Below are 23,313 nucleotides of genomic sequence, written 5' to 3' on the forward strand. Positions count from 1 at the left end.
GCCACACTATTAGGAGGTATCCCATGACTTGTTTCACCTTAGTGTAAGTCATTATTACAATCACCAGCTACCTATGGAAACATTCTGTCCACAGTCACAGGTATGATATTGAAGCCTGTCACTAACAGAAGTACTACTACTGTTTGCATCTAGTGCCTTTAAAAGTTCAATGCAATAACCAAAATTTAGCACAGTCCAAAAAAGTGGAAATACTAAGCACTCTAAGCACATGCAGCACATTGAGCAACCGACATCTCACTAATCTTACCACAAACTACCAGTGAATCACATCAGAGAAACAACATCTGCCAGAAACCCATGAGACTCGCTCTGCCTTCTCATTTAAAGCCTCAGTCACATGACCTACTGCTGTATATGAAACACAAGCTTCCCTATGCCAAAGTATCATACCTCTACTTGTCCATCTGCTCGATACAATTTGAAATGAGACTCGTATGACCAGGCAACATTTTTTTAGTCATCAACAGTCCAATGTCAGTGTTGATGGACCCAGGTGAGGCATAAAGCCTTGTGTCATGCAGTCATCAAGGGTACATGAGCAGGCCTTTGTCTCCAAAAGCCATATGAATGATGTTTCATTGAATGGTTTGCACGCTGACACTTGTTGATGGACCAGCATTGAAATCTGTAGCAATTTTTAAATCTGCAGTAATTTGCAGAAGGGTTGCACTTCTGTCAAGTTCAGCGATTCTCTTCGGTCCTCGTTGGTCCCGTTCTTGCAGGATCTTTTTCCATCTGCAGTGATGTCAAAGAGTTGATGTTTTACCAGATTCATGATATTAACGGTACGCTCTTGAAATGGTCATATAGGAAAATCCCCACTTCATCGCTACCTCAGAGATGCTGTTCTATCACTTGTTCACCAACTTTAACACTACGTTCAAACTCACTTAAATCTTGATAACCTGCCATTATAGCAGCAGTAGCAGATCTAAGAACTGCACCGGACACTTGTGGTCTTAGATAGGCGTTGCTGACTGCAACGCCGTATTTGCCTGTTTACATACCTATGCTGATTTCTTTGGTGCTTCAATGTATTTATACTCACAGCTTCTTACATATCATTGTCATGTTCATTGTGCAAATAGTTGTAAGTTTTCAACAGAAATAATGTAAATTACATTTGTACTGACTGTAGTCCCAGTTCAAGTCAAATGCATGACTGACTTACGCATATTGTTGCAGTGCCGTACTGGTCAAACCAAACACTGTTAACATGAATAACTATAACAAAATCTATTTGCGGTAATAATGACTGCATGGTACTTATTGTAAATGGAGCAAGCTGCTGCTAATAATTTGTGTACATGTGGAGAACTCTGTTTTGGCCAATGTTTCAACAACAGTAAATAATAATTTGTTGAATAATGTTTAAGAGAGCTGATCAACAAAGAGTGAGACTGAATTTTTCCACTAGCTCCAATGATAGTTTCCTATGTGTACCATGAATATTTGAAAAAAGTTGATTTTTACGTGTATTCGGTAGGTTGGTAGTAATACTCTAATTTGTATTTTGCATAACAGACAATGAAGGTGATGAGAGAGGAGCAGTATGGCACAATAAAATTATGTGTTCATTTAAGCCATACAGCCACCATACAGCAAGGTGGGTCTGGTGTTTTGGCGTCTGCTGTGACTGAAGTCAGATTTAACACAACTGCTGTGGTTGTTCATGAGGATTGTCATATAACATTACATAGCCTCAGTGAAGTGTTGAGAATTTAATATGGCAGTGTCTTAATGATCATGCATGATCATCTCCATATGACCTGCATTTGTGCCCATTTTGTGTCACATCTGTTGACTCCTAAAAAAAAAAAACAGGCTGTGCAACAAGCTGTGAGGTGCTGTGCCTCTTTGCTGATGGAGGGAATGCTTTTCTGGAATTGATGATCACTGATGATGAGTCATGGCTGCATTATCATCATCCTGAAGAAAAGTGAGCCAGCACAATGTGAAAATCGCAAGGTTCTCTAACACCAAAAAAAGTGAAAGTTGTTCTGTCAGCAGGGAAAGTGATGATGGTTACATTTTTGATTGTCATGGAATGATTTACCAGCATCCAATTCCCCAAAACACTACTGTTACAGCAGCATATTACACGTCAGTATTGGCTAAACTGGGGAAGCACATTTTAAGGACAAAACCAGATCTTTCTTGGACTGGGTGATGACTTCACCATGACAATGTGAGGCCTCACATTGATAATCAAGTCCTGAACTCCCTGGCTCAATTCAGAATTACCTGTGTACCACATGCCCCATATAGCCCTGATCCTATGATTTTTTTTTTATTCCCATCACTAACAGCTAAACTTCGGGCCATTCAATTTGAGAACTCTGAAGAAGTACTCAAAAAAAAGTGAAGCGGTTCACAGGGACCTGACAAAGAATGATCTGCACCATGTGTTTGAGGACTGACAGAGTCACTACAAAAAATACATTAAAGTACAAGGGAGTACTTTGAAAAAGATAATGTCAGCACTGAAATGCGGTAATAAACATCTGGAAAAAAAATCAGTGTCATTCTTTGTTGATCAGTCTTCGTATATGCAATAATTGCATCACCAAACATCACCATCTAACTAATGTCAATACCTTTTCACTGGTGTGCCAGTGGGAATGAACATGATACAGAAGCATCCCTTTACATACTGGCTTCTGGCATGTAGTGTCAACAGTGGGAGTGCTCACTAGGATTCACTCCTTGTTTCATAATTTTCTTTCTTTCCATGGTTGTCATTACATTGTAATCTTCACTTTTCTTCACTCACTTTTTACTATTTTTTTCACTTTCCATGAGTTTCTCTTTTCTGTTGATTTAGGTAATATTTTCCTTCATTTTTTAAATTTTTGCTATCATAATTATTCAACTTTTGTCATTCTTATTGCATAGCTACTGACTTCAGTCTCCTTTTGCAGATAAATTCTCTTTGACAAGTCAGCATCTTGCACTCACATTTCCTATTTTCAACTTTTCACATTCTTGCCATTCCATGTGGTGCTTTCTTTATGCCAACATTCCATTCTTTTTGCCACTTGACATGGGATTTTTGAAAAAACTGACCAAGTGTAATTCCCACACTTTGCTTCAATTTAGTCCTCTTGCTCATTAACTTAAGTCTGGAATAATTTCATCTCAAATGTATCATATGTTTCATTAACACAGTTCTGACTGCTGTCATAGCTTTTCAGATATATTTTGTGCACCATTCCCGTTTATCATTGAAATTTGCTTATCATGATATAATAATCAAATAAAAATAAAAATAAGTTCTATGTATCACACAACAGCACACTCAAGTGTAAAAAATAGGTTACACAAATACTAGTTTTCATAACCAGACTTCTACCATTTGACAAAAGTGAGGAAAAGCTTGGAGATAACATGACTTATTCAAGAACTATGTGAAGAATCTCGCAACACTCAAAATCAAATATTTTGTGATATTTAGTTTGTGCCTTGTAGCTGACTCTGCTAACGTTTGATAAACAGAATTTTTATTTTTCTAATTTTACTGTGATTTCATTTTTGGCTATTTTTTCTGTACAGATATGACACACATTTTATTAATTCATTCATTATTGAATTTTGCCTTGTGAATAAACTATCCGAGTATTGTATTCGTATACGCATTGTAGTTTTTAGTTTCACGGCTTTCCAGCCACTAGAAAACTGCCCATTCCAGTTCATATATCTAAGACTTGCTTTTCAGGAGCACTGAAATAAAGGAGTATACTATTTCAGTAAACATTTCATGAGATGTTTTTCATCAGAGATCATCTGTTACAACAGACAGAAAACTGTCAATTGAAATTTTAACCATCACATACCATTTCTGTTCATAAAGATCAAGACTGAGAAAGCTGTCTAGTTTGTGATTCTTAAATATAACAATGAAAACAATCAATTTTTGACAATGTAATGTAACTGGATAGTTACATAATCCAATTACATTGTTCTTCCTTAAGGTGTAAATAAAATTAAGTGAATTTAATCTACTTTGTTTCGCTCCTGTTGAGGAAGTGGTCACTGTTACAATCCTGGAACAAAAATTTCGAGATGAGTCAAGAAACATTACCTCCTAGACAAATTGTGCATTATGACTATGGTGACACTGTGTGATTCTGGTTTCTTTAAAAAGTGAAAGATCTTTGCCATTTTTATTTTATTGGTTTTTTGTACATTAATTACATTTATTGGGAAAGTATTTCCCACTTGTTCCAACTACATTTTATTATTTTATGTACATGAGCAGCTAAGGGATGTTTGGCATATTCTCTGGACCCCAGTAATTCTTCTCCTTGTAATCATGGTACAAATCACAATAAGCATCTCTGTAGTAAAAATGAAGTATGTATGTTGAGAACTCGGTTTGATGAACTGAAGAATAGTTTTACCATTACAATCAGCATATTGTATTTTGCAGAAATTTGGAGGCTGACAGTTGCTACTTTACCTAGTCTTTCTCCCTTTATTGCTTTCCTCTAAAGCTAGTGCATCCTATTTGCTACATCATCATATTAATATGACATTTCTTCATTTCAGACAGGCCTACTCTAAAACAACACTGCAAATTAATTAGTTTGGCATTCTATAGATGCTATGTTTACACAGTATTTAAATCATTGCGGCAGAGTTATGTTATGCATGGAGCAGATATTCAGGCTGCAGTTGCTGAATGTGAAGAAAATTTGATTGAGATTAATATCACAAGTTTCTTGATGGTGAGTATATATTCTAGTATGTATTCTAATTATATCTTCTGACACAAAGAAAGGATAATTTCAATAAATGTTCTGCATTCTGGAAAATTTTTTTGGAAGTTAATAGATTAAATTGTACTAAAGATTAAGTCATCTTCGACCTGAAGGATGACTTGAAAACAACAGGTTTTAAGAGACATGGTTCTATTGCAGGTGGCATGTCCTTACCTTCTTTGGACCTTCAAATAGGTTTACCCAGCCAATTATAGATGAACATACAGTTTAATCTAGACTGTGATCTCTGGTGGAATTTGACATTTTTCACATTAACAAATTATTCCCAGATAGAAAAGAAGTAATATAAATAGCAATCAAATGAAAACAGTATAGTTGGAAGAAATTGGGTGAACTGTTTATTAATTCACAATTAATTGCCATATGTGTTAACACATTTATCCCTTTGTGAGACAAGGTGACAATTGCCTTCATGGAAAAATGTTTGCAGTTGCCTACAGAATCACGATTGTGCCCAGGCTTGCACCTCTTCATCCAAAACAAATCGACAGCCATGAATGTCTGTCTTCAGGACTCCAAAGATATGGAAATTGTGTGGAGGAGAGATCAGAACTGTGTGGAGGATGTGTAAGGGCTTCCCAGCAAAACTTCTGCAGTGTAGTCAATAGAACCTTGGCAGCATGTGGGCAGGTATTACTCTGAAATATAATGTTGCCAGGGTTGTTCGAGTACACTGTAGAAGTTTCACTGGGAAGCCCTTACACATTGTCCATACAGTTGTGGTCTCTCCCAATGCGATTTCCATGTTCTTTGAACCCTGAAGAAAGACATTCATGGCCATTGATTTACTTTGGACAAATAGGTGCACGTGTGGGTACAATCATGATTCCTTAGGAAACATTTTTCCATGAAGGCACTAACTGTCTTGTATCACTGTTGGATAAATGCATTAACAGTTATGGCAATTACTTCTGAATTAATAGTTTACTTGCTTTTTTTTCATTTGTCTCATTTTCATTTGACTGCCCCATGTAAGTGATAGAAAAATTCTAGGATCTGTGAGCTTCCTACCACCTTGATGGAAGTGAGGCTCACACAGGGAGTGAGGACTGATGTTAATTCTTGGAATCACCAAATGTAGTCATAATGTTGCTCCTTCACACTATTAGAAATATCAGCATTAATCAAATCATGTGCTACATGTACCATTAAACTATTACTAAACTGGTACAACATACATTAACAAAAATTAACGTTTTCTCACTGTGAAATACTTGTTGCAGACAATACACATGCGCCCTGCCCTGTGACCAACTACAAAGTGCTCATCACACTTGCTGACAATGTAGCTGTTGCTGTTTACATTATTTAGCACATATTCTATATGTTAACTACTAGGTTTATCAGTTTTAATTTCAAGTACAACAGCTACTGCATTATAACTTCATAGACTTACTTAGTGTCAGACCGCATAGCTTTGGATTTGTACTCTGGCACATAGCAATAAGTCACAGAACCAAGGAATTAATATGTAGTGCATTTATACCTTAAAATTGTGCTGTAAGAGAAGGAAATGATGCATGTTTTGTATCTACAAGCACATTTTTTGCTCTACAAGCTTAATATATTGCTGGTGGAGAATAATGATGATAGCTTTGTTTGGACATCTCTTGTAGCATTCTCGAATTGTGCAAGATAAAACATTTCATCTATGTTCTGTGTATGCCACCACTTAACCCTTTTGTGGCTGCGAGGTCCGAACATCCTGCCTGCCTGGCCGGCTGACAGGGCTGACATCTTGTGCGCCTTGTCAGCATATGGCTGACTAAGCCCATGACTGCTGCAGACTACAGCATGGAACATGCCACTGTGGACTAACCGTACATTTTGCTGCACTTAGTACCACTCTTTGATAATGTGCTTTACAAAATCGGTATCACACTCTAATGTCAAAGCGGTAGCAATTTTCAATAACCATGAAAGAGAACTTCAAAACTAACTCACACTCACTGTTGTATGTTTATCCTGAATTGAGGGAATGATATCTTGGAAAAATGATAAAAACATTTGTATTTGTTATTGAAAAATTCTATAACTTGAGATTTGCACTACCAATATATTTGCCTCTAATGTTATTAACATCAGAAAAATACATTTCAAGATATATAATTTTAAAAGAGGGCTGTACCTAGTGAAGACACCCAAAACTCTGATAAACTGGTCTTACAACAATCTTAAATAAATAACTATTAGTGAACATTAAAAGTAAATTGGCTCATTTGTAATTAAAGTCTAAACTCAGATCTCTGCAGTGGAAATTTGACAATAAGGTTGTAGCTGCTTCCTTTCCACTGTTTTCTCTTCCTGTGTGTCACATTCAGTCCTGTTTAACCTTGTGGTTTCTCATCCTCATTTTTGATGCAGGCTTTGGATTGCTTTTTTAAAATTTTTATTCCTTTTATTTTCCTTTTCTTGAAACATACACATTTACTGAAACTAACTAATATTTCCTTAGTGTGTGATATTTTTCAAACCATGGCACCATGCAAAGAGCCACATCACACATATGGATCTTATGCATGTCAGTTTTTGCTATGCATTAGCAGCACATGCTACACAGCATCTCTGTGGATTTTCCTTTTTCTCTATTGCTCCAAGAAATCCTGGATAATGCCCTCCTTTATTTTGCTGTTGAAATGGAGTTTCTTGCTTTGGTGTCCATGGGATCTCAGTTTTACATGTTTGCCCGTGCAATTTATCCAGCAGTTGGTGGATTAGTTCCAAGTGGAATTTCAGCAGTGGTGTTTCCTGTTTCTTCTTTGTTTCAAAAATTGTTTTTACATTTAGTACACACTGACGAATCAAAACAGTAGCTGCTTGTACCACTCCTTTCCCTTTAGAATACATTCTACAGGGCTTAACATCATGTCTGCCTTATCAACAGTGCCCATTGTCTTATTGTAGCACACTACTCAAGTTGGCTTCAATTTATTTTGTCCCATTTTCTGTTCCTTCTTCTAAGTTTCAACAAAATCTGGTCCATTTATGGTTGAAAGCATCCAAACTCCTTTGTTTTCCTTTCATTTTAGAGCCAACAGTGTTCCATAGGACTTGAATTGTATATCCTTTTTTTCAGTTTGTCAGGCAATGGTGGCAAATTTTCCCTGCTTGTGAAACAGGATTGACCCAGTGCGTGACTTGTAAGTGGAAAGGGTCCAGGAGCAGGTAAAAGCTGTAGCACTTTCCAACATTACCAAGAAGAGCAGATGATGAGTTCACTGGCTGGAATGTTGAAATGTGGACAACAGTGAGTTGCCATTCTGGTGTGGTTGTTTACCTGCTCCTATGCCTGAGCATTTAGGAATGCCCTTATACATCAGGTCTTGCTACCTGCCTAGCATAAATGAACGCCCTTAGCCATCTGGACATTCTACCAGGTGGGCATACACGTATACCCTTACCCATCTGGTTGTTTTACGTGCTTTGGCGTACATGTATGCCTGTAACCATGAAAGGATAACTCAGGGGCTTAAAGCATTGGACCTGGAGTGAGGTTAAAAATCTCGAACAGTTAATCTGATTTGTGTGTTTCATGGTTTTTCTTATTCATGATCTGCAGCTAGCAGGGTTTCCCTTTTTATCACACCAAAAAGTTGCTTTTTCTGTCAGAGCCATATGTAAAAAAGACATATGTTTGTGATTTTTTCCAGTGCACTTTTGAAATGTTTTGCTAACAATAACAAGAAAACTGCAGAAATTTTCTATGAGAAAACCTATTACTGTACACGAAATGTAAACCACAAAGAAGTCTTTCAGCTGGCAGTGATTGATACTGTACCATTTGCAAAATATATGGGATTCAACACAATGTATGCTAAAAAATAAATTTAATTATTTGGGCACAAAACACTGGTTATTAAAAAAGGCATTATTCACAACCAGATTCCTTTCGAGGATCATGGTGTGAATGTTTAATAATATACAGCATCGAGATTGTCATTTCAAATGAGTTTTTGTTCAAGGCAAAATACATCCTGTCTTCTGATTCACAAACTGTATCAAAATGTCAAACTCTTTGTTGAATATTTCAGTGGTACCTTACGTCATGCGTTAGTGAGGTGGCGTAGTTGTAACCTACTGGAGTTGTAATTAGTAGAAGTGAGATTAAAATCCCTGGTTTTGGATTTTGATGGTTTTCATGAATCTTTGTTATAACCTTTAATCACCAATAATTGCGTGGATATTCAAACACACTCGCTTAGAAACAATAGCTGGTTACATGATAACAACTCAGTATCTCTCATTCGACTGCCGTGCCGTGACATGCGACCGGCGCCGTTTGTAGCTAGGTGGCGCTCCCGCGCTCAGCCGAGTTGCAGAGCGCCTCTATCGCTGTTTGCACGTACTGTCGTGGCGGCACTGTTAAATGTCGTGGCACTGTCACAACACTTTTCCCCCCTTAAAAAAAAAAAACACTCACTTCCTTGGAGACATGGACAGTGCGGAGACATCCATGGCCTCTTGTGAGGCGCCGAGAAGATCCCGCGGAGAGACACGAGAATATGGTTGAAAATGTCCAGGACGGAAGCTCGTGCGTGGAACGTGCCTCCTGGACGAGGTGATGGGTGAAAACTCCGGAGCAGCATCCATAGGTGTCATGGACCTGGGGGTGTGCTCCAGCGAGATGGGTCCCGGAGAAGGCGGCGTCGTGACTGGGGCCGGTTCCGGCGTACTTGGAAGCGGTAGCGACGTCGGCTACATCAACACGTATGGTAGATCGGCAGCAGTGACAGGACTGGCTTCTCGGGCTGGTGGAGGCGAAGGAAGGGGCGGTGGCACCGGCGTGGCCACCACTCGTGTGTGCATCTGGTCGTAATGGCGAACAACCATGCTGTCGTCCGTACGTATTTCACAAAGCCGGTGGCCGCGAAGACCTTGACCACCCCTGGAATCCATTTAGGGCCAGATCCATACCCTCGTGCCCACACGTCGGCGCCCACCGAGTATTTTCCCGCACTAGGGGACACAGTACAAGGCCTGACAGGGTGAAGCAGGTGCAGTAGAGTGCACGGTTGGCGGCCATGCAAGAGTTCAGCAGGACTGCGATCACCGAGAGGCGTGAAGCGATAAGAACTCAGAAATTGCAGCAGAGCGTCATCTGTGGAAAAATCACTAAAGAATTTTTTCATCTGGCTTTAGAAAGTGCGGACAAGGCGCTCAACCTCCCCATTCGATTGCGGATGGAAGGGCGGTGCTGTAACATGATGAATCCCCTGTCCAGTACAAAAATCACGGAAGGCCTGCGAAGAGAACTGAGGGCCATTGTCCGTGATGATTGTGGATGGAAGAGCTTCTAGCGCAAAGATTTTGGACAAAGCCAGCGTCGTCGCCGCAGTGGTGGGTGACGGACATTGAACAACAAACGGAAACTTCGAGAAGGCGTCAATCAACAGTAGCCAATAAGTACCGAGGAAGGGGCCGGCAAAGTCAGCGTGCACCCGTTCCCATGGCTGCGCCGGATCAGGCCACAGAGAGGGCATAGTACGAGGTGCAGCCAGTTGTTGAGCACACTGACCACACGCAGCAACCATGTGGGCGATGTCCGAATCAATACCAGGCCAATAAACATGCCTGCGGGCCAGGGACTTAGTCCGAGAAATCCCCCAATGGCCTTCATGCAACAGTTTGAGAACATCTTTGCAAAGAGAGGCTGGCACCACGACCCGTGGAGTTGCGCCATCCGTGGCCAGAAGAACAACACCATCACGAACAGACAGACGAAGGCGCAAGGCATGTTACTTGCGAAGGGGATCCGATGCCCGGCTCTTGGCCCTGTCCGGCCAACCCCGTTGATCAAAACCGATCACCTGACGCAGGACCGGGTTCCGCGCAGTAGCCGACGCGACCTGCGAACCTGTAAGTGGAAAACCCTTGACCGCAAGACGTTCTGCCTCATCAATGTGGAAACAGAGTAGTTCATCACGATCGAAAACTGGGTCGGTGCCCACCGGCAATCGCAACAATGCGTCAGCGTTGGCGTGCTGGGCCGTGGGGCGATAGTGAATCTCATAGTGAAAACGAGACAAGTATAAGGCCCAACGTTGCAGGCGGTGAGCTGCCTTATCCGGAAGCGACGCCGATGGGCTGAACAGAGAGACCAGCGGCTTGTGGTCGGTGATGAGGTGAAACTTAGAACCATACAAAAAAATGCTGAACTTTTTTAGAGCATAAATGATAGCGAGCGCCTCCTTTTCGATTTGAGAGTAATGCCGTTGAACATCGTTGAGGGTCTTGGAAGCATAGGCGATGGGTCGTTCCGACCCATCCTCATACCGATGGGTGAGAACAGCCCCTAGGCCATACTGTGACGCGTCAGTCGCCAGAACCAAGTGCTGACCCGGACGGAATGTGGCAAGACAAGGCGCCGACTGCAAATGAGCCTTCAGGCTGACAAAAGCCTGCTCACACTCGTCGGACCAACAGAAAGGGACGTTTTTGCGTAACAGCTGATGCAGAGGATGAGCTACCGCCACCGCGGAGAGAATGAATTTGTGATAATAAGCAATCTTGCCTAGAAACGCCTGAAGTTCTTTGACCATAGACGGCCGGAGTAGAGCGTTAATGGCCGCAACGTGCTGACGTAGAGGATGTATACCCTCACGGGACAAGTGGAAACCAAGATACACAATGGAGGGTTGGAAGAACTGTGACTTGGCCAGACTGCACTTCAACCCAGCCGAATGCAAAACCTGAAACAGTGAACGCAAATTGCGAAGGTGCTCCTTAGTGGAGGCCCCCGTGACAACAGTGTCATCCAGATAGTTTATGCAGCCGGGAACGGAAGCCGTGAGCTGTTCCAAAAACCGCTGAAAAATGCCCGGCGTGCTAGCGACGCCAAATGGTAACCGCTGGTACTGATACAACCCACAAGGAGTGTTGATGACAAGAAATTCCTTGGAATAAGCATCCAATGGCAACTGATGGTACGCCTCCGATAAGTCAAGTTTAGAAAAGAACTGGCCCCCAGCGAGCTTGGTAAATAACTCCTCAGGACGGGGAAGAGGATAGTGTCAATGAGGCTCTGAGCATTGACGGTGGCTTTAAAATCACCACACAATCGCAGAATCCCGTTTCGTTTAGAAACCACCACGATTGGTGATGCCCATTCGCTGGAGGTAACAGGAAGGAGAATCCCTGAAGCTGTTAACCTGTCTATATCAGCCTTGACAGGTGCACGCAACGCCACTGGAATAGGGCATGCCCGGAAAAACTTAGGACGAGCTGTAGGTTTAAGAGTAATGTGGGCTTCAAAATCCTTGGCACGACACAGACCAGCAGAGAACACAGACGAAAATTCAGAACACAATCCATCCAGCTGTTGATACGGAATATCCTCAGATATGAGGTGCACATCATCATCAATAGAGAACCCGAACAACTGGAAAGCATCATAAACGAACAGGTTTTCAGTGCCTGCATGATCCACCACATGAAACATGAGGGGCCTAACAACAGACTTGTAGGCAGTGGAAGCATCAAACTGGCCAATGATAGGAATTTTCTGTTTATTATAAGTTCTCAGATTTCGCGTAACTGGAGACAAGGGAGGAGAGCCCAACTCCAAATACGTGTGAGAATTAATGAGAGTTACTGCAGAGCCAGTGTCCACTTGCATGCGAATGTCTTTATCCAGAACACGAACAGTAACAAACAACTTATTTGTTTGAGAAAGCACACAGTTAACATCCATGTCCGATGCCTCGTCCTCGTCAACAGGAACTTTAGGGGACTGACACACAGAAGCAATGTGGCCTTTTTTCCTACATGAATTACACGTGGCCCAACATTTTGGACACGCGGCCCTGTCATGCTGAAACAACATGGACAAGAAGGAAGTGTGGAACGAACCTGCTTCTGTGGTTGCTGTTTTCGCTGCAAGCGTTGCGGCCCAATGCGACATTGTTTACGCGAGTGAACCGCCACCACATCTTCGTTCTCCCGTGAAACAGGCAAATTGTCCGTGTCGAAAGTTGACTGTACAGCGCCTACATCACACCACGCGTCTATTTGCGCACCAGCAGCGTGAGACACTTCAAAGGATTGAGCGATGCTTAGAACTTCTGACAGTGATGGGTTTGGCAGTTGTAGGGTACATTGCCAAACTTCTTTATCAGGAGCAAGCCGTAGAATAGCATCCCTAACCATTGAATCAGCATAAAACTCATGATGAGTGTTCGTGACAAACTGACATTTCCTACTCAGACCGTGTAGTTCCGCCGCCCAAGCCCGGTAAGATTGATGGGGTTGTTTACAACACCAGTAGAACACCACGCGGGTGGCAACGACGTGGGTGTTTTTGCGGTAATAGTTAGACAATAAGTCACACATTTCTTGGAAGGACAGGGAGGCAGGTTCCCGCAGAGGGGCTAACTGAGATAGCAGCTGATAGATCCGTGGGGAAATCCAAGATAGAAATAACGACTTACACATAGGAGCGTCGACAATGCCGAAAGCCAAGAAGTGTTGCTGCAAACGCTTCTCATAATCCTCCCAGTCTTCAGCGGCCTCGTCGTAAGGAGGGAATGGAGGCGGAGAAGAGGAAGACAGGCGATGAGTAAGCGATGTCGACAATGCCTGAATAGCAGCCGTCAGCTGTGTTTGTTGTGCCTAAATAGCAGCCGTCAGCTGTGTTTGTTGTTCAATGAGCGCTTGCATAAGCTGTTCCATGTCTGCCCCGTCATGAACACACAAATCCACAACGCAGTGAAAATATCCCATCCTCGTCGCCAAAAAGTGTTATAACCTTTAATCACCAATAATTGCATGGATATTCAAACACACTCACTTAGAAACAATAGCTGGTTACATGATAACAACTCAGTATCTCTCATTCGACTGCCGTGCCGTGACATGCAGCTGGCACTGTTTGTAGCTAGGTGGCGCTCCCGCGCTCAGCCGAGTTGCGGAGCACCTCTATCGCCGTTTGCGTGTACTGTCGTGGCGGCACTGTTAAATGTTGTGGCACTGTCACAACAATCTTCTGCTGCAAATTGCAGAATATTTCCTTCATTTAATTACAATAAATTTTTTAAAAAAAAGTTTCAACTCCTCTCAACCTGAATGTTGGTTTGAAGATTGCTGTGCTTAACTAGGCACCATCTGGTTGGCGGCCGTATGCCCTTAACTTCCTCTGACTTTTGAACTGACTTGCCTAGTTAGTTATAGAGGGACCTAAAATTTAACATGGACTGCAAACCATGAAGAAACTTGGCATTTCCACTTTTTTTTTTTTTTTTTTTTTTTTTTGCTCCATAACTGTCTTCTACTCCATCTCTAATGACCTCGACATTGATAAGACATTAAGCTTTCTATCAGCTTATCACCTGTATCTTGGAGCTCATCAGTAACTTGAAGTTCATTCTATGAGTTAGCTATAGCAGATATTTCAGTTAGCTATAGCAGATATTTCTCTCCACTTATTGAGCTGTTTGTTCCTACATATAAGAGAATACAGTCTACAAAAATTTCACTATTTTTCATAATATATTTCCCAACATAAGTTAATTAAAAATCTACAGGTATCTATCCTGTTTTTTGAGCAAATTCTTCACAAATTTCTGTGAAAGTATGTGTTTGTAAAGAGAGATTCCTCAGGTGCAACTTACAGTCCAGAAAAAAAAGATGGTGCTGTGATGAATGCTCATAATGCCACTAAACATATCACTAAATCATTTCTGACCCATAGCTGTGATATGAGCAACTTTTTAAAATATGCTTCACATTCTCCATAGATTGCATTCTCAATCATACATCTTGTGGAGGACTATTCATTAGCTCTATGCTGGGAAGGTGCTTCATGTGGTAATGAATTTTGTTATGCTCTTAAGTGTGACACTTGCCAGCAATAAAATAAAAAGATTAGGTGCACCAGCTACAGATATGTCATGAAACTGCACCATAATTGCTTTTTATTTCCACAAAATTTATGTTTTGTACCATAGATAAAGTAATGGTAACCAACCTTTATGAAAGTGCTTAATAATGCGCTATGATGTGCTTAAATCAAAATAACTAACAGATTTCATCACACACTAATATTTATCTTTTGTGTTTATGATAAACTTAGGGCCGCTTTCACAGTTGTTAGTTATTACTGTGAGACATTGATGGGTGGACTTTAATCCAGATATATTAATGCATTACATTACAGCGGTGTATGGCGGGGGAGTTGAGTGCTGCTTCAGACAGCAGGCAGCAGCTGTTATATGTGTGACTAGCCAGGCATGGCTGGCAGCACTGGCTCTGGCTAACCAGTCTTGAGTGACCTTTCAATAGAAGTTGTAGTATTTCCGCATCACATGTAACAGAGAAGTGTATCCCAGGTAGAAGTATACTGACTGCTGTATTCTCCCTCGACACTCTGCAGAATTCCACACTGAGTGTGTTTCTGTGTCCTGCTAATCAAATTATTCATTCACAACTTTCATTGATCTTGACTAACAGCTCCTTTGACCAACAGCTAGATCACGCACACTCTTGCTAAAAGATGTGCCTTTTAAAAGTTTTCCAGAAATTTCTGATCTCGATCTTTACACCTATAAACACTTGCCATGCCAGAAAGGCCTTTGTTTCAGCCAGTTTGTAATATTGGTGACCTGGCAAGCTGACAAAAATGGAGATTATTCCTTAAATAACAATGATGCTCAGGGACACACATATGGCTTGTCACTGTCTGACTAGATGCTTATTTGCTATCTTCTGGCCGACCTGTGTAAAGACATGATACAATCTAGATTTGAGGCAAAGTCAAAAATATTTGCCTCTCAGTTTGTAAAAGTTATTATTTTGCATCTTCTTCTTCTGTCTGTGGTATAGTTTTGATTGTTTATTGCATGTTTACAGACTTGCATGAACAAATGCTGCTGAGTAAGAGGAGAGTTTGAGAGCTAATATATAATTCCATTAGTACCCCTTAACTTTCTGTCATCTTCCAACTGATGTAATCAGTGTTGGAGTTTCATTTTTGGTGGCAAATTATTGTAGTAACTAAGTTTTTGAATCTCTTTTCATATGAATCTTCAGTCCTCAGAGATATTTATGTTTCACATGGAATATGATTTCAATTATTCATGCAGTTAATAATTTCCAACAGTTGTCATTGTGGTTTACCCATAACCTGTAGCTGCAGTATGTCCTGACAAGCTCATTATTACTTTATTATATGCAATTTAATGCAGGGGAACACAGGATTGCACTGAAGAGCATGTTTTCACATTGTGAAGTTATGCTGTTTGTGTGCTTAGGCTGTCAGTATTAAAGAATATCTACATTTCCCTAGTGTCCAAGCTTTCATACAAACCATCAGGATTTGTCATTCATGAAATTGTTCTGTGCTATCTACCATCTAGATACGTTTCTGAGAGGAGGTTCACTTGGAAGTCACAATACCATGAATTAATTTATGCAGTAACCATATATAACGCTGATCCATAAACTGCGCTGGTTCACATAAACTAGAGGGACATCACATAAATGATAATAACTTGTGATAACATAAAATAATTGACATGAAAATGAAATACAATGTTACCACAATTCATCTGGAAAAAACTCCACATGTAAACCATTGAAGACCCAGTCCACTTATAGTGTCTGTTCATAGGGGACAACTGCGTGTTTGAGAATATCACAGCAGTTAGTGCTGTTAAAGAGAGACCATGGATGGAATAGCCAACTTAATAAAATAGTGTTCACACATGTGGGAAACAAATCAAACTCAAACAGATGTGGCCAGGTTGATAAATCTTCATTCTTCTGTTGTTTGTAGACTGGCAACAATTTTTAACCATAGGTTCAGCATATGAAATGTTTAATGGAGGGTTAAAATGATCAATATTTCCTATTATGCACATGACCCCATTCTCTTTCATCCTAACCATGGTCTGCTGTGCCCTTCCTGCAGTTACCAAACGACTGTCGTTATAAAATACTGTGCTTGGAAGATTTCATGACCAGTCACAAGTCTATCACTCAGTGCTCATCATGAGAGGGATAGAGCACAAAGCAAGAAATTGTGGTGATTAAGACACTGAACTTGTAATTTACCATGAACAATGTTCAAATTCCAACTCAACAAACAGGATTTAGGTTCTCCCTATTATCAATAACTTAATTAAGACAAATGTCAAGATAGTATCTTTGAAAAGGACATGGCTTAATTCCTTCCCACTCTGAGTTTGTGTTTCATCTCTATAGCTTCCCTTTTGATGGATCATTTAACCAAATCTCCCATCTTTGAAGAAAAATAATGTTTGAACTGAGCTGGTCAGTGGTGATGTTACTGATATCCATATATGACATGATGTGTATTAGTGCAGTGCATATAAACTGGACTGCAGATCAAAGGATGACCATTCTCTCCACATAAAAGACTTGGTTTCCCATTCAAAGTTTTTACAGGTATGTTCTGATTTGATGAGGATGTAGAACTTGTTATCATCCATCAAAAAGCCATGAAGGGAGTTGCTCTGGATGAGCAATGTCTTTAATTTGTATGATATATCCTTAAGTACATGCATATAACTCTGTCTTTCCACATGGAATTGCGACTGGACAAGTCAGTGGTGATGTTATTGATGCTTATGTATAACACTGTGTATGTCAGTGCACTGTATTATGATTTCATCTTACATAATGACCCCCCCCCCCCCCCCCCCCCCTGTGGGTCCAATGGTTAGTATAGGCCTGAGGTATTCCTGACTGTCGTAAGAGGCAACTAAAAGGAGTCTCACACGTTATGTGAGAATCCCCTGTAGGGTCTGAACTTAATTTTTCAAAATTTTTCTGAAGAGTGAACCAATTGGGGAAGGGCGCCTTACGTGGTGCATAGTGTCCATCATACACTGAGACCTATCGCATCCTCCCTGGGGTATAGGGACTCCCGGCAATGGCCATCCTGCCAGGTGGCCTTTGCTGCGGCTGGGTGGCGTCTATGGGGAGGGCCCCTGGATGGAGTGGGTGGCATCAGGTTGGATGACACGCCATGAAGCGTAATACATCATCTCTTGCTGGTGGTCAAGCACCAGCAGTCTTTAAGTGATCAAGGTCTAACTTTAATGCCAAGAAATATGGCCCGAAATCCCACCTCTCCAGCCACACCATGGGAGGAACGCCAGGCTAAGGATGGCAGTGAAGCTTATTGACCCTGGTACCTCGTATGTAGGAGAGTTGATAGGGAATCTTTCTTGTCAATAGAACCTCAGCTTTTTGTGGAACATTTAGAGGACAAGTTTGAGGAGGTGGAGGGCTTGTCCAAAATGCGATCAGAGTCGGCCTTGATCAAAACAGCATCATCTGCCCAGTCATGGGCACTACTCACCTGTGACAAGCTGGCGGATGTTTCTGTTTCCATCACGCCCCATAAGAGCTTATATATGGTCCAGGGTATCATATTTCACAGGGACCTTCTTTAGCAGTCTGACGATGACCTGCACGCCAATTTAGAGTGGCAAGGTGTCCATCTCATCTGGTGCGTCCACCGGGGTCTGAGGGATAATCAGGTTGCCACCGGTGCCTTCATCTTGGCCTTTGAGAGTAACATAATACCTGAGAAGGTCAAGGTGATGCTCTACCACTATGACATAAAGCCATATATCCCTCCCCTGATGTGGTGCTTTAAGTGCTGGAAGTTCAGCCATATGTTTTCCCGCTGTATTTCCAGCACCACCTGTTGGGATTGTGGATGTCCTTCACACCCCAATACTCCCTGTGCCCTGCCCCCCATCTCTGTCAACTGCGGAGAACACCATTCACCTTGCTCGCCAGACTGCAGGATTTACCAGAAAGAAAGAAAAATAATGGAATGCAAGACCCTGGACTGACTGATGTACACTGAGGCTAAGAGAAAAAGTGAGAGGCTACATCCTGTGCATATGACGTCAACCTACGCCGCTACTATGACAACAGTTCTACCATCTTCCGTACTGCCGCATACAGTTGGCTCTCAGAGCCATCAGACTCCATCTGCCCCCTTGATGGTGGGGGGCACTTCCCTGTTGCTCCTGCACAACCTACTTCAGGAGCAACACCCCGCTCCTCCCCCCCCTCCCCTCCCCCCAGCCCCCAACCACCGGGGACACCAGTCCCCACTTCTCAGCTGGAGAAGCGTATTGGCTCCTCTCACCAGGAAGGGATCCCTTGGGTCACTCCTTTCCCAGGTTCCTACCAGTGGCAAAGCTGACACCCGCCAGTGGCTGAAGCAACCACAGGTAGCTGGTCGTAGTGCTTCACTGAATCAATGAAGCCCTCCCAGCCAGACAAACCTAAAGAGCAGTGAGAGAAACCTAAATAGAAAAAGACTCCCAAGAACCAAGGCACTGCGGTGGCACCCACACCGCCACTGCCTACAAGGTCTGTGTCTGAGGATGAGGTGGAGATTCTGGCATCCACTGAGGACCTAGATCTTGCTGGGCCCTCAGACACAATGAATGTCGATCACACAGGTACTCATCTGGTGGAAGCATGTTACCCTGAAGTGTAGACTGCCTCATTGAGTGTTTCATGCCTCCCCAGTCTCACGATCATGTAATCCTCCAGTGGAATTTCAGCAGTTTTTTCCACCACCTGGCTGAGCTATGGCACTTCTTAAGCTTTACACCTGCTTTCTGCATTGTCCTCCAGAAAACGTGGTTCCTGGCAATGCGGACCCCTGCCCTCCACAGCTATAAGGGACTGTAATAAAGTGTCAGGTGGAGTTTGCGGCTATGTCCTGAACTCAGTAGGTAGTGAACCTGCGCCCCTTCAAACCTCTCTTGAAACTATGGCTGTCAGTATAAGGATGATGCAGGAAATAACTGTCTGCAATCTATATCTTCCTCCAGATGGTGCAGTACCCTTGAACGTATTGGCTGCACTGATTGATCAATTCCCTAAACCTTTCCTACTTTTGGGAGATTTTAACGCGCATAATCCCTTGTGGGGTGGCGTCATGCTTACTGGCCGAGGTAGGGAGGTTGAAAATTTACTCTCACAACTCGACCTCTGCCACTTTAATACAGGTGGCCCCACACATTTCAGTGTGGCACATGGCACATATTCGACCATTGATCTCTCGGTATGCAGCCCTGGCTTTCTCCCATCTATCCACTGGTGTGGTAATGACCACTTCCCCATCTTCCTGTCACTCCCACGGCATCATACCCACAGACACCTACCCAGATGGGCTTTAAACAAGGCAGCCCAGGAAGTTTCACCTCTACTGTCACCACTGAATCTCCCCCACATGGTACCATTGATGTTGTCGTTGAACAGGTCACTACAACGATCATTACTGTGGTGGAAAACTTGATCCCTCATTCTTTAGGGTGCCCCCAGTGAAAGACAGTCCCTTGGTGGTTGCCGGAAGTTGCTGAGGCTTTAAAGAGCATCAGCAAGCTCTACAGTGACATATGCAGCACCTTTCCTTAGAGCACCTAATAGCCTTTAAGTGGCTGCATACCCATGTTCGCCAGCTTATAAAACAATGGAAACATGAGTGTTGGGATAGGTACGTGTCAACCATTGGGTGCCATACATCACCTTCCCAAGTCTGGACGAAGATCAGACGTCTTTTTGGGTACCAGACCCCAACAGGTGTCCCTGGAATTAACATGAATGGCGTGTTATCTACTGACGCAAATGCGATTGCCAAGAACTTTTCTGAGGACTATGCTTGAGCCTCTGTGTTGGAGAACTACCCCCCAGCCTTTTGCACCCTCAAACAGTGGATGGAAAGGAAAGTCCTCTTGTTCATTACACGCCACAGTGCACCTTATAACACCCCATTTACAGAGTGGGCGCTCCTCATTGCCATTGCACATTACCCTGACACAGCTCTTCGACTGGATCGGATCCACATTCAGATGATTAATCATCTCTCGTGTGACTACAAGTGACATCTCCTCATCATCTTCAACTGGATCTGGTGCAATGGTATCGTTCCATCACAATGGCAGGAGAGTACCATCATTTTTGGCTCAAAGCCGGTCAAAACCCTCTTTATGTGGATAGCTACCTGCCCATCAGCCTCACCAACTTTCTTTGTAAACTGCTGGAATGTATGGTGCGTCAGTGGTTGGATTGGGTCCTGGAGTCACATGGCCTACTGGCTCCATGTCAGGGTGGCTTCTGCCATGGTCACTCTACCACTGATAATCTTGTGTCCGTCAAGTCTGCCACCAGAACAGCCTTTTCCAGACACCAACATCTGGCTGCCGTCTTTTTTGACTTATGTAAGGCATACGACACAACATGGTGACATCATATCGTTGCCACATTGTATGAGTGGGTCGTCCGGACACCGCTTCCGAGTTTTATCCAAAACTTCCTGTTGCTCTGTAATTTCAGTGTCCAAGTCAGTGCCTCCCATAGTTCCCACCGTATTCAGAAGAATGGCACTCCACCGGGCTCTGTATTTTGTGTGTCTCTATTTTTAATGGCTATTAACGGTCTAGCAGCAGCTGTAGGGCCGTTGGACTCACCTTCTCTGTGTGCAGATGACTTCTGCATGTCATACTGCTCCTCCAGTGCTGGTGTTCCTGAGCGGCGCCAACAGGGAGCCATTCACAAGGCGCAGTCATGGGCTCTAGCCCACAGCTTCCAGTTTTCAGCTGCGAAGTCGTGTCTCATGCATTTCTGTCAGCGTTGCACCGTTCATCCAGGACCAGAACTTTACTTAATGATGATCCACTCACTGTAGTGGAGACATATCAATTCTTAGGACTGGTTTTTGATGCCCGATTGACTTGGCTATCTCACCTTCGTCAGCGTAAGCGGAAGTGCTGGCAGCACCTCAGTCCTCTCCACTGCCTGAGCAACACCAACTTAGATCGCACTAAGCTACTGCGTTTCTGCAGAGCCCTTATTCAATCCTGCCTTGACTATGGCAGTCTGGTTTACCATTCAGCGGCACCCTCAGCATTGCATTTACTCGACCCAGTGCACCATTGTGGTGTTCACCTAGCAATGGGAGCTTTTAGCACGAGTTTGATGACCAGTGTCCTGGTGGAGGCCAGAGTCCCTCCATTGAAGGTTAGGCACGCACAACTGCTTGCCAGTTACTTTACACACGTTCTCCTGTGCATCCGAATTACCATCTCCTTTTCCCAACCATGGCGGTTCATCTCCCGCATCGGCAGCCCAGGTCAGGGCTTATGATTGCAATTCACGTCTGGTGCCTTCTGTCTGAACTGGAATCCTTCCCATTACCACCTCTCCTTGAGGTCCATTCACGTACACTTCCATGGTGTACACCTAGGCTGCAGATTCTTCTGGGCCTTTTACATGGCCCTAAGGACTCTGTTAACCTTGTGGCTCTCTGCTATCCCTTCTTCTCGACTCTCGACGTGTACCAGGCCATGAAGGGGTTTACACCAACAGCTCGATGGCTGATGGTCATGTAGGTTTTGCGTGTGTTCATTGAGGACATATTGAACAGCACTCCTTGCCAGATGGCTTCAGTGTTTTCACTGCAGAGTTGGTGGCTATATCTCGTGCTCTTGAGCACATCCGCTCATGCCCTAGTGAGTCATTTCTCCTGTGTACTGACTCCTTGAGCAGCCTACAAGCTATCGACCAGTGTTACCCTCGCCATCCTTTTATAGCGTCCATTCAGGAGTCCATCTATGGCCTGGAATGGTCCCATCGTTCAGTGGTGTTTGTGCAGACCCCAGGACACATCAGAATCCCAGGTAACAAACTTGCCGACAGGCTGGCCAAACAGACTATGCGGAAAGAGCTTCTGGAGATGGGCATCTTCGAAACTGACCTGCGTTCTGTCTTACACCACAGCGTTTTCCAGCTTTGGGAGATGGAATGGAATAACAGTACGCATAACAAACTGCATGTCATCAAGGAGACACTGAATGTATGGAAGTCTTCCATGCGGTCTCTCGTAGGAAATCAGTTGTCCTCTACCGGCTCCACATTGACCGTATGTAACTAACGCATGGTTGCCTCCTCCGTCGGGAGGACTCACTTTGGTGTTGCTGAGGCTCACAAATGACGGTCATCCACTTCTTGCTGGACTGTTGGACTGTCCACTTTTAGCCACTCTGCAGCAGGTGTTTAACTTTCCCAGCACTCTACCTTCAGTGTTGGGCGACAATGCCTCAAAAGCAGCTGTAGTTTTACGTTTTATGCATGAGGGTTGGTTTTATCATTTGATCTAAGTGTTAATGCATGTCCTTTGTCCCTCTGTGTCCTCCACCCTATTGCTTTTAGGGTGGAGGTTTTAATGTGTTGCAGAGTGGCTGGCTTGTCCTTTTTATTCTCATGGTCAGCCAGCCATGGTAATCTGCTCTCTTGTTTTGATCTTTTCTACATGTTTCTTGCATCTCTCTGTGGTTTTCTTGTCTGATTTTGTCCATTTTAGTGTTTGTTGCCCTTCTGTCATTCTTGTGGTTTTCTCCTTTCTTCCAGTTGTGTTTTGTATGTCTCAATTATTTTACTCCCACCCTTGTGGAATTATTTTAATCGGAATGTGGGACTGTTGACGGCAGTTTGGTCCTTCCCCCCTCTTTTAAACCAACCAACC

General features: G+C 43.0%; 1 protein-coding gene across 1 annotated transcript in view; it reads left to right on the top strand.

The window, feature by feature from the left end:
* LOC124555989 (KICSTOR complex protein SZT2-like) overlaps positions 1 to 23,313 on the top strand; it is a 332,080-nt gene that overhangs the window by 58,442 nt on the left and 250,325 nt on the right. Inside the window, exon 6 of the mRNA XM_047130034.1 lies at positions 4,570 to 4,748. Coding sequence (XP_046985990.1) covers positions 4,570 to 4,748 — 179 coding nt within the window. The remainder of the gene's footprint in view (positions 1 to 4,569; positions 4,749 to 23,313) is intronic.

This window comes from Schistocerca americana, chromosome X (assembly GCF_021461395.2).
Source record: "Schistocerca americana isolate TAMUIC-IGC-003095 chromosome X, iqSchAmer2.1, whole genome shotgun sequence".
Classification (NCBI taxonomy): Eukaryota; Metazoa; Arthropoda; class Insecta; order Orthoptera; family Acrididae; genus Schistocerca; species Schistocerca americana.